The sequence below is a fragment of the Sander vitreus genome, chromosome 20, assembly GCF_031162955.1.
Source record: "Sander vitreus isolate 19-12246 chromosome 20, sanVit1, whole genome shotgun sequence".
NCBI classification, from domain to species: Eukaryota; Metazoa; Chordata; class Actinopteri; order Perciformes; family Percidae; genus Sander; species Sander vitreus.
The window spans coordinates 13,166,394-13,178,934 of NC_135874.1; the positions used below are offsets into that span (position 1 = coordinate 13,166,394).

Here is a 12,541-nt window from a genome sequence, read left to right on the forward strand (position 1 = left end):
GTCGAAAAAAGTTATAAAAAAGTCATAGTATAGTATGTCAAAAAAAGTGCTTAAATAGTCACTGTATAGTATGTCAAAAAAGTATCATAGTATAGTATGTCGAAAAAAGTGATAAAACGTCATGTGTCGGAAAAAGCGTTAAAAAAGTCATAGTATACTATGTTTAAAAAAAGTCATAGTATAGTATTTCAAAAAGGTCACACAATATTATGTAAAAAAAAAGTGATAAAAAAGTCATAGTATATATAGCATTACAAAAAAAGTCATAGTATAGTATGTCAAAAAAAGTGATAAAAAGTCACAGTATAGTATGTCGAAAAAGTGATGAAAAGTCATAGTTTAGAATGTCGAAAAAAGTGATTAAGAGTCATATATAGTACAGCGAAAAAAGTGATAAAAGTCATAGTATAGTATGTTGAAAAAAAGTGATAAAAAAGTAATTTATAGTATGTCGAAAAAAGTCATAGTATAGTACGGCAAAAGAAGTGATAAAAAGTCATAGTATAGTACGGCAAAAGAAGTGATAAAATAGTCATAGTATAGTATGTTGAAAAAAGTCATAGTATAGTATGTCAAAAAAAGTCCTAGTATAGTATGTCGAAAAAAAAGTGATAAAAAAATGATAGAATAGTATGTCTAAAAAATGAAAAAAAAGTCATAATATAGTATGTCGAAAGAAAATGATAAAAGAGTCATATGTCGGAAGAAGTGTTAAAAAGTCATAGTATAGTATGTCGAAAAATGTGATAAAAAAGTCATGTCGGAAAAAGTGTTAAAAAATTCATAGCATACTATGTCGAAAAAAGTCATAGTATAGTATATCGAAAAACATCATTAGTATAGCATGTCGAAAAGTCATAGTATAGTACGGCAAAAAAAGTCATAGTATAGTACGGCAAAAAAAGTGATAAAAAGTCATAGTATAGTATGTTGAAAAAAGTGATTAAATAGTCATATATAGTATGTCGAAAAAAGTGATCAAAAGTCATAGTATAATATGTCGAAAAAGTCATAGTATAGCATGTTGAAAAAGTGAAAAAAAGTCGTAGTATAGCATGTCAAAAAAAGTCACAGTATAGTATGTTGAAAAAAAAGTGATTAAAAAGTGATAGTATAGTGTGTCAAAAGAGTGAAAAAAAAGTCGTATTGGAAAAAGTATTAAAAAATTCATAGTATACTATGTCGAAAAACATCATAGTATAGCATGTCAAAGAAAGTCACAGTATAGTATATCGAAAAAAAGTGATAATCACTCTACGCTATCTGACCTTACAAAAAGTTTTGTTTTTGGCATATTTGTCTCTTTCTTAGTATATTGGATGTCAAAACTTACTGAAACATATTGGAATTGAACACTCAACCTTCTGTCTTTGAATCATATTCTTATCACCCTAAGAAAACTGACCTGACAAACAAGTTTTCAGCATATCTTTCGCTAAAAAAGTCATAGTATAGTTGTCGACAATAGCGATTAAATAGTCATAGTAAAGTATGTCGAAAAAAGTCATAATATAGCATGTCAAAAAAAGTCATAAGATAGTACGTAGAAAAAAGTGAAAAAAGTCATATGTCGGAAAAAGTGTTAGAAAAGTCATAGTATAGTATGTGGAAAACAGCGATAGTATAGCATGTCGAAAAAAGTCATGGTGTGGTATGTCGAAAAAAAGTGATTAAATTGTCATTATATTATGTCGAAAAAAGTCATAGTATGTCGAAAAAAGTGTGTACGTCGAGAAAAGTGAAAAAAAGTCACAGTATAGTACCTCGAAAAATGGCACAGTATAGTAGGTCACAAAAAGTGATAAAAAAAAGTCATTGTATAGTGTGTTGATCAAAGTTATAGTATAGAATGTCGAAAAAAGTGATGAAAAAGCCCAAGTATAGTATGTCGAAAAAAGTTATAATATACAGTCAGGTCCATAAATATTGGGACATCGACACAATTCTAATCTTTTTGGCTCTACACACCACCACAATGGAGTTGAAATGAAACGAACAAGATGTGCTTTAACTGCAGACTTTCAGCTTTAATTTGAGGGTATTTACATCCAAATCAGGTGAACGGTGTAGGAATTACAACAGTTTGTATATGTGCCTCCCACTTTTTAAGGGACCAAAAGTAATGGGACAGATTAACAATCATAAATCAAACTTTCACTTTTTAATACTTGGTTGCAAATCCTTTGCATTCAATTCCAGCCTGAAGTCTGGAACGCATAGACGTCACCAGACGCTGGGTTTCATCTCTGGTGATGCTCTGCCAGGCCTCTACTGCAACTGTCTTCAGTTCCTGCTTGTTCTTGGGGCATTTTCCCTTCAGTTTTGTCTTCAGCAAGTGAAATGCATGCTCAATCGGATTCAGGTCAAGTGACTTGGCCATTGCATAACATTCCACTTCTTTCCCTTAAACTCTTTGGTTGCTTTCGCAGTATGCTTCGGGTCATTGTGCATCTGCACTGTGAAGCGCCGTCCAATGAGTTCTAAAGCATTTGGCTGAATATGAGCAGATAATATTGCCCGAAACACTTCAGAATTCATCCTGCTGCTTTTGTCAGCAGTCACATCATCAATAAATACAAGAGAACCAGTTCCATTGGCAGCCATACATGCCCACGCCATGACACTACCACCACCATACTTCACTGATGAGGTGGTATGCTTTGGATCATGAGCAGCTCCTTTCCTTCTCCATACTCTTCTCTTCCCAGCACTCTGGTACAAGTTGATCTTTGTCTCATCTGTCCATAGGATGTTGTTCCAGAAATGTGAAGGCTTTTTTAGATGTTGTTTGGCAAACTCTAATCTGGCCTTCCTGTTTTTTGAGAGCTCACCAATGGTTTACATCTTGTAGTGAACCCTCTGTATTCACTCTGGTGAAGTCTTCTCTTGATTGTTGACTTTGACACACATACACCTACCTCCTGGAGAGTGTTCTTGATCTGGCCAACTGTTGTGAAGGGTGTTTTTCTTCACCAGGGAAAGTATTCTTCGGTCATCCACCACAGTTGTTTTCCGTGGTCTTCCGGGTCTTTTGGTGTTGCTGAGCTCACCGGTGCGTTCTTTCTTTTTAAGAATGTTCCAAACAGTTGATTTGGCCACACCTAATGTTTTTGCTATCTCTCTGATGGGTTTTGTTTAGATTTTTCAGCCTAATGATGGCTTGCTTCACTGATAGTGACAGCTCTTTGGATCTCATATTGAGAGTTGACAGCAACAGATTCCAAATGCAAATAGCACACTTGAAATGAACTCTGGACCTTTTATCTGCTCCTTGTAAATGGGATAATGAGGGAATAACACACACCTGGCCATGGAACAGCTGAGTAGCCAATTGTCCCATTACTTTTGGTCCCTTAAAAAGTGGGAGGCACATATACAAACTGTTGTAATTCCTACACCGTTCACCTGATTTGGATGTGAATACCCGCAAATTAAAGCTGAAAGTCTGCAGTTAAAGCACATCTTGTTCGTTTCATTTCAACTCCATTGTGGTGGTGTATAGAGCCAAAAAGATTAGAATTGTGTCGATGTCCCAATATTTATGGTCCTGACTGTAGTGTGTCGAAAAATGTCACAGTATAGTATGTCAAAAAAAGTGAAAAAAAGTCATAGTGTAGGATGTTGAAAAAAGTCATAGTATAGCATGTCGAAAAAAGTGATTAAATAGTCACTGTATAGTATGTCAAAAAAAGTGTCATAGTATAGTATGTCGAAAAAAGTGATAAAAAGACGTGTCGGAAAAAGTGTTAAAAAAGTCATAGTATACTATGTTTAAAAAAAGTCATAGTATAGTATTTCAAAAAAAGTCACACATTATTATGTAAAAAAAAAGTGATAAAAAAAGTCATAGTATAGTATGTCGAAAAAGTCATAGTATAGCATGACGAAAAAAGTCATAGTATAGTATGGCGAAAAAAGTGATTAAATAGTCATAGTATAGTATGTCGAAAAAAAAGTCATAGTATAGTATGGTGAAAAAAGTGATAAAATGTCATAGTATAGTATGTCGAAAAAAGTGACAAAAGTCATATGTCGGAAAAGTGTTAAAAAAGTCATAGTATACTATGTTGAAAAACGTCATAGTATAGCATGTCAAAAAAAGTCACAGAATATTATAGTATGTCAAAAAAAGTGATAAAAAAGTCACAGTATAGCATGTCGAAAAAAATTATTAAATAGTCATATGTAGTATGTCGAAAAAAGTCACGGTATAGTACAGCGAAAAAAGTGATTAAAAGTAATAGTATAGCATGTCAAAAAAAGTGATACAAAAGTCAGAGTATAGTATGTCGAAAAAGCGATGAAAAGTCATAGTGTAGTGTGTCAACAAAAGTGATAAAAAAAGTCATATGTCGGAAAAGTGTTAAAAAAGTCATAGTATAGTATGTACAAAAAAGTCATAGTTTAGTATGTTGCAAAAAGTGATAAAACAAGTCATATTATATATATTTGTCTCTTTCACTTAGTATATTGGACCTCAAAACTTAGTGAAAGACATAAGTTTCAAACACTCAACCTTCTGTCTTATCACTCCAAGCTATCTGACCTTACAAAAAAGTTTATGTTTTTGGTATATTTGTCTCTGTTGCTGAGTGTATTGGATCTCAAAACTTACTGAAAAAAAAATGTATTTAGACACATATGAAATTTGAACATTCAACCTTCTGTTGCCTAACCTTTCTCTTACCAACCTAAGCTATCTAACCTGATAAGAATATACATGTTTTTTTGTCATATTAGACTTTTTCACTTAGTAGATTGGACCTCAAATTTTACTGAAAAAAAAGTGAGGTTTGAACACTCAACCTTCTGTCTTCTAATCATACTCTTATCATCCTAAGCTATCCGACCTGATCCAAAGCTCTTTTTGGTAAAAAGCTGTAGTTAAAAAGTCAAAAAAAGTCATCGTATAGCGTGCCGAAAAAAGTCATAGTACAGTATGTCGAAAAAGTGATAAAAAAGTCATAGTATAGTATGTCGAAAAAAGTGATAAAAAAGTCATGTCGGAAAAAGTGTTAAAAATTTCATAGCATACTATGTCGAAAAAAGTCATAGTATAGTATATCGAAAAACATCATTAGTATAGCATGTCGAAAAAAGTCATAGTATAGTACGGCAAAAAAAGTGATAAAAAGTCATAGTATAGTATGTTGAAAAAAAAGTGATTAAATAGTCATAGTATAGTATGTCGAAAAAAGTGAAAGAAGTTACAGCAGCCTCTGCGTTGAAGAGTTAACCTCTATATGTGTGCGCCTGCTCTACCAACTGAGCTAAACCGGCCAACAGTTTTGAAGTCTATCACTCTACTTTTTGCAAAAACTGCAAAACTTCTTAAACCTATTTCCTCCCTCATTTTTGTTTCAATTGACACTGAATTTGGGGAACTTCATCTCCAGACAGACCACAAATTTTCCATTCAGAATTTTGATCCCACAGTGCATTTAAACGTTTTACTGCATACAGTAGTGCAAATACTGCAAATACTGCAATTTCTTCCAAACGAAAAATCACAACATGCGAAGATCACAGTAGATTTGGTGTGCAAAATTTCAAAATGATATCTCAAAAAGTGAATTTACAAATGTTTGAATTGTGTCCTCATCTACGCCATTGCAGTCAATGCAAAATAGAGTATCTCAGTTTGTCCTTTATTGATCTTTGTGAAAATAAATTATAGACATCTCTATGTTGTCTTAACCAAGTACACACATTCTCAGAATGTTTTAATGATGAATGAATTTTTGACAGTGTTTCAATATCCTGAATTTCTATTCAGTCCTGTACATTTTCTGTTGAATGTTGTGAAGCTAAAAGTGCAATCACCTGGCCAATAGTTAACTGAGATCAGCAATTGCCATCAGAACCAAAGGTTGGGAGATCAATCCTCCGTAGTTACAGGGTGACCATCTTATACCTACTCAGCCATTGCACTGCAGACACCTTCCCTACATATTTTAGATGTTTATTAGCATCAACACACCTGGCTGAAATGATCAGCTCTTTAGTTTGTGTCCTAGCTTAACATGTCGCTGTGTACTGTGTGCTTTGAGGATTGGAGACACAGGGTTCTTACAGGAGCTGTAGCTCAACAAGGTTGATACTGGTTTTCAGACTGAGGTTTGTAGTTCAAATCCCCTGCGCACCACTCACCAACCCTCACATAAACAGTATCCCTGTTCCTTGGGCATTCTCAACGAAGGAGCAAGAATGTCTCTGTTTGGCACTGCTGCTGACAGAATCTTTGTTCATTCTTCTCCAGCCAGTGCATTTTTCTTTTCCTGCTCAAAATGCTCGGCCCCGACCATCGCTGCGGAGCAGCTATAATTTCTCTTGGATTTACCTAAAAACGATCATTAATTGTTCACAGTACAAAGTAAAGAGCCAAAGAAACATCTGCTGAACGTCTTCGTTCAACAATTTGCGTAATCTAAAAGGGAAAAAGAAGAGTTTCATACAAAAGCAAATTGTAAGTTATGATTTCCTAGTAACTACAGGACTTGTTCTCGAATAAATTATTCCAGGTCAAAGTCTGGGTTGCAAGCTGTTAAGCACTGTGTGTTTGTTTGTGTATGTGTGCAAGGATGTGGCTGAGTTCACAAATCCCCATCACCTTCATACATCATTTATGAAAGTCTTATCGAGAAGTCTGTGGTACTTACAGAGACCATCAAGATTCTGTACTTCTTGCCGATATCAATACAAACTAACACAGCGGTCGGGAAATGTGAAAATGTAGTCACACGGTGGTGAAGCCTGTACAAATAAAGTTGTGGCCTAAAGGTTGGAAAATTTGAAAAGATGCCAGTTTGAATCTGTGATTCTGAGTGATGAAAGAAGTACTTAGTAATCCTCAACAGAAAATACTATATTGGGAGTAAATGTCCGACATTCAAATGTACAGAAGCCAAACAGAAAAATGTACATAAGTATTAAAAGTAAAAGCACTCATTATGCAGAATGTTCCCTGCATATTGGTGTTTTAATTTTATATAGATTTTATAATTAGATGTATTTACTGAAGCATGAATATGTAAGCAATATTTTTATGTAGTTTGGCTGGTTCAAGTGTATTTTTATTTTTAGTAATAAGATAAATGAAAATTAATTTCTAAAATAAAATAAATTATGTTTAGGTTACATAATAATAAATATTAATATATAATAAATAATAAAGGTTGTAAGATGACATGGTTTTGATGATTAGTTCCTAATAGAAACAATGAACAGTATGTATGATTCAAACACTTCAAAATAATCACAATTAGATACAATAAACCTCGATGACACCAAATGAAGGCCACTGTGAAAAAGGTACTTTAAAAGGTTTTTCAAACAGTACAAGTCTAAATGTCAGCAAATGGTTTTGGTTAATAAAAGAAATATTACTCTCTAACCCTGTACCTTAATCTTGAGTTGAGGGTTGTACTTTGGGGGTTCAAAAGTGTGTAAATGCACAAAAATGTTGTTCGGAAAGCACATAATGTTAGGTAAAGGTTGCTGAATTAAAAAATAAAACATCTTGTAATATCCAGACTTTGGTATTTGATCAGTCAAGATGTTTGATGTCCTTTTAAATGTTTTCATGCACCTGATTTTTACAAAACCAATGTGATTTTGGTTGAGTTACGCTACAGATTTTCAATGGAAACTGGTATGATAGTCTAGCAATGTGAGGTTATAAGTGCAAACACCTCAGCAGGAGTCTCTTACCGTCCTGTGCATCTTGTCCTCCAAATCCTGGTTGATCCTCTGAAGAGCTGCATAGCTACTCTGAATCCTAAAAGAACAGAGAAAAATCATTATGGCCTGTTAAAAAAATACAAACCACAGCACATGATGACGAGAGAGTATTTTACTGTTCATACAGCTCAATAAGCACCAGTAATCTCCACATAATTTTGGACAGAGAAATAAATAAATTACTACATCAGGGCACTGATGGAGAATCTCAGAGGGGATTTGCAGGATCATTTAAGTACTGATTCAGATTTGGAGATCACTCAAGATAAAAATCTGCTAAACCAAATCCCAGTAAAAAGGGGTGATGATATGTTTAAGTGTCACAGCAGGAGATACTAAGACAAATACTTAAAATATATAAATATTTTATTATGGGAAATCAATAAACATACAAACCAAGCAGACCCGTAGCACTGACTCTACATCTGAAGAAATGTTTTTTTCTTTTCTCTTTTTATTTCTCTTAGTGAGCTTAATGGAACAGGACCTCCTTGACTCTATTTGTTAACTTGTTCCTGGTGTTTTGTCACTTCTCAGTTCAGTATCACATTTACACATTAGCTCTCGGGCCTAAGAGAGTGTTGATAAACCAACATTTATGGCTCCATTAACCAGACGAGTGTGGGCAGTGGAGACAAAAAGCAAAGACAAATCAGAAAACAAAGACCAGAAAGAGATTTAACGGAGTGTAAATGAAAATGAAGGAGAGAGTGGTTCACTGATTGATGGAGAACAAACAAAACCGGCCATTATGACACAGAGGGCTGTTACTCATTTAAGAGGAGCGTAAGACCTCAGTCTGTCAGGCAGCACTCTCTGTCTTCACACAAGCTTACCAATCATTTAGATGGTTTAAATTAGGAGGAGGGGTTGGGATTGGGTTGTGCCAATAATACCAAATAAAGATGGAATTTGTGCATAGACCGGAAAAGATCTGACTCAGGGCGAGAAAGTCCCCTGGGCACACACAAATGCCTTGTCTGCCAGGCAGCCATACTTTCTGCTTTCCAAGTTTCAAAGAGGTTTAAAGTTTATTTAAACAGCATACTGTACATAGATGTCGAGATTATCCAATCAAGAGGACCACAGGAATAAGGTGAATTGCACTTTAAAGAGGCAGAAATAGCTAATTAGGTTGCAACCCTATTGGCTGACAAGACCATCAATACTGGATGATTCTGCAAAACCCTGAATTACACTAAGTTCAGTGACTTTTTTCAAATTCTATCTTTTTACAATATTTGCACATGGCAACTACAATATTGTTAAGGTTAGACAGATGGCGATTATGGCAAATTAAGTATGGTAAAGGTATGGTTAGGGTCAGATCATGGTTGAGGTTAATGAAAAGTGTTCATTTCAGGTCTGTAACAGGGCATAAACTCTGGTCTCCTCCTCCAGGGCACACACTACTTCCTGCGCTGAATCTGACTTAATTACTTGGATACTGGGCTGCAAATGAGCTAAGTACCACTTTCATCGCCTTTACAGCATGTGAAAACACCTAATTACCTCATCTACACAGCGCAATTTCGCTGGGTTTCTCCCTGGTGGGGAAAGGACAGTTTGTGCATACATGAAAAGGCAAGCTGCCCACAGAGTCATGCACACACACCTGCGTAGTTTCTCTGTAAATTTCTCCAGTTCCTCCTGGGCCCGGCGCAGCTCTGTCTCGAGGTACTGCCGAGTGGAATCAAACTCCGTCTCCACCATCTCTAGTTTGTGGGTAGTGTACGACAGGCGCTTACGAAGGTCATCCTTGTGGTCGTGGAAGTAGCTGAACGAGCAGCAGCAAGAGTTTAGAGAACAGGAAGACAGTCACAACGCTGATGCACTTTCATTGCTGTCAAAATTTGTCAGGTTCATCGAGCAAAGCAGAGAGAGGGAGAGAGAACAGGGACAGAGAGAAAAGGCAACAGAGTAAAACGTGTATGTATGAGTGTATGTGTTTATGTGAGAAAGAGGGAAGGGGATGAAGTGTAACTGGAGTGTAATTCAGCTTGGAGTGAGAGAGGTCCCAGGCAGGGGGAAGGCAGTGAGGCCGATGGGGAGGAGGAGATGGATGGAGGAGGAATACTAATCATTTCCCATTCACAGGGAGGGTCCAGAGCTGGGAAAAGAGCTCCCATCGGTGTAATGGTGAATTCCATTACACAACCCCCCTATTGAATCTCTGAAAGAATAAGAAAACATATTTTTTGCCCTTAGACACAGACTATGGGTGATTCATAAAAGGAGAAAATATAGAATGGACCACAGCTTTGTGTGCGCAAATAAGCTTTAAAAGAGGGTGAAAGGAACAGAAAGAGCATGAGAGAGTGTGAGTGAGAGGCCACAATACCACCCTTTCAACACCACCACCATCAACAGCAACAACATATCAGACAGTGAGCAATATTTGGTCATCTGATTCAGGTTTGAGTGTGGAGGATGAAAACACACCAACTGAAACTGACTGAGGGAGTGGATGGGGATAATGAAAGGCTAGAGATGGGGAGCAGTGGCTGTGTGTGCTCCGGGGGATTTAACATTTTTCCAGACTGATGGATACTTGGCTCACAGAGAGGTTCGATGGCTCAGAACTGCCAACCAGCAGGCGCAATGAGTGCACCTCCAAGTCCATCTTGGCCCAGAGCCTCAATTATGAAGCTGGCAGTAAAGGAGGAGAAAATGGTGTCCACAGAAAGACTTATAGACTGTGTTAATACGAGGGATGGATTGCCTTTAATGTCTGGGTACTAGGTTGAAGATGTCCACTAATTAAGCCTTCACCAAGCAGTAAGAAATCAGCATATAGGAAGAAAAGCAAAAATAAGCCCAGTAACGTGGACCATGGCATTACAATAGTTAATAAACATCTGGCTGGGTGCAAAAACAGAACAGATATGCACCAAATGTGTAAAGGAATAGATAAAGAGTTTGAAAAAGAGAGTGTAGTGTATAGGTAGTGAGGGGTGGCCTAAATCTGGGTGGGGAAAGTGAAAAGGAAGCACTTGCCTCCCTCATTAGCTACCACTATTGAGGTGGCCCTTGAGCAAGGCCCTCAACCCCAACTGCTCTAGTGAAGCTGCAGATCCGACTGTGGTTGTCCTGGGCAGCTTTCATGTGTGAATGTGTGTAAGAGTGCAAAGGAGATTAGGGCATTACCGCAAAAGAGAGGCTTCCTCTGGCCAACTTCCTTGAATAAATAAAGGTTAAAAATAAAAAAATAAGTAAATAATTCTTTGACAGATGAGTCATAGCAGAGTTTTTGTATCTTACATGCTGAGGCTCACAGGTTCAGCCCCCTCCGCTTGCCTGACGCTACAACAAAACAAAATCTTTACAAACTCTCCGCTGTCTAACAGCTGCAAGTGATGTTGTAAAATCACATGGCAAAGAGCCAGAGAGCTATTGTAATGTGAAAACTGCTCTGGGCTCTTATCACTACGTAATGCCAGTTTAATTAAGTATGATCACCCAGTCATTTTGTTTACAGTATTACATTTGTTGTGGGTCCAGATGTATAAGACTGTTGGTAAAGTACAGTGCAGCATTAACCTGGATGTAGATATCAGCTGAAACATGACAAGAGATATGAAGATAAATAATGGGAATGAATATATACCACATTATGTTTTTAATGGATTTGTAATGGTCATGACCTCCCAATGAGAATCCATTTTCATTAGTCAAAATGAATGAAATGGATCCCCAATTATGAGGCTGATGCTTAGAGTTTAAAACACTCCCTCCACAGACTGACTCATCTTACCTTCTTTTCTGATTTTTGCAACCATTTCTCTGTGTTTTGAGGGCAGTTTTGCCAATATATATCTTTTTCATATTTTTCTCAATGCCTCAGCTCTCATGTGTGTATAGTTGTTGCCTCTGCTGCTGCCGCCGCTGCTGCTGTTCGGCTAAATGTTGAAGCCAAGTTTGAACTCTAACCACAAACCAACAGTCAAAGCTCTAAGTCTTGCCTGGGGAGGCAGATAGGAGTTGGCTATCTGTGATGACCCTGGCAAGAGAGCAGAGAAAAACAGCTTTGAAGTCCCACAGATTAGCAGCACATTTAGTTCAGTTGACTCCAGAGAAAAACTGAGATTTTGGGTGCATTCAGAAATTGAGCCAGTTTAGTATGACGAAGCACAGCTGGGGGATCAATTAGATAAGTTCAGTAAACAAACTTAAATAGCATGCAATACTTTTAAATTAATGCACCTCCAGTTGAACTTTACTCTTGCTATTGAAAGATCAATACACAGCAATCTTTTTTTGTACAATTCTGTAATCCAAAATATAAGCACATTTCCAAAATATAACCTCACACTTAAGAAAACTACAACACAGAATGTACTATAAAAAGATTAATGTTTCTCTCTTGTTGGGAATAATTGAATGCCGCCACCACAAATTGCAGGACCCTTTGGAATAGTGAGTTATTGACCAGCTGACCACAGAGGTTATTTATTGTTATTTATTATCTCAATAAATCAGTGTTATGATACATGCATGTGTGTTTCCATTTCCATCCTTCATCATTGCTCTACAGTGGTGCTAGGGCTTGAACTCAGGTCTCCTGCACCTTAAGAACTTAATAACCTGCCACTAGCAAGCATAAAATGCCAGAATAAGCCTTCCCAGTTGTACATCTTTCTTTATGCAGCTGCAGTTGATGGGTCTTAGTTATCAATGTGATGTTACAAATCCTAAAATGTCAAATAACTGCAACTGAAAAAGGAATATCTATTAAGAGCAAAACAATTGCTAGAGCCCTTCAGAATTGTCTGCCAAGCTTTGGATTTCTCTGCATGTTGAA

The 12,541-nt window shown here is 36.7% G+C and overlaps 1 protein-coding gene across 1 annotated transcript in view; it reads right to left on the minus strand.

Annotated features, from left to right (window-relative positions):
• begain (brain-enriched guanylate kinase-associated) overlaps positions 1-11,519 on the minus strand; it is a 28,717-nt gene extending 17,198 nt beyond the window's left edge. Inside the window, exons 1-4 of the mRNA XM_078278118.1 lie at positions 11,495-11,519; positions 11,225-11,297; positions 9,356-9,517; positions 7,711-7,777 (exon numbers count right to left, since the gene is read on the minus strand). Of these exons, the coding sequence (XP_078134244.1) occupies positions 7,711-7,777; positions 9,356-9,517; positions 11,225-11,297; positions 11,495-11,519 (327 nt within the window). The remainder of the gene's footprint in view (positions 1-7,710; positions 7,778-9,355; positions 9,518-11,224; positions 11,298-11,494) is intronic.
• Between the last annotated feature and the right edge of the window lie 1,022 nt (positions 11,520-12,541).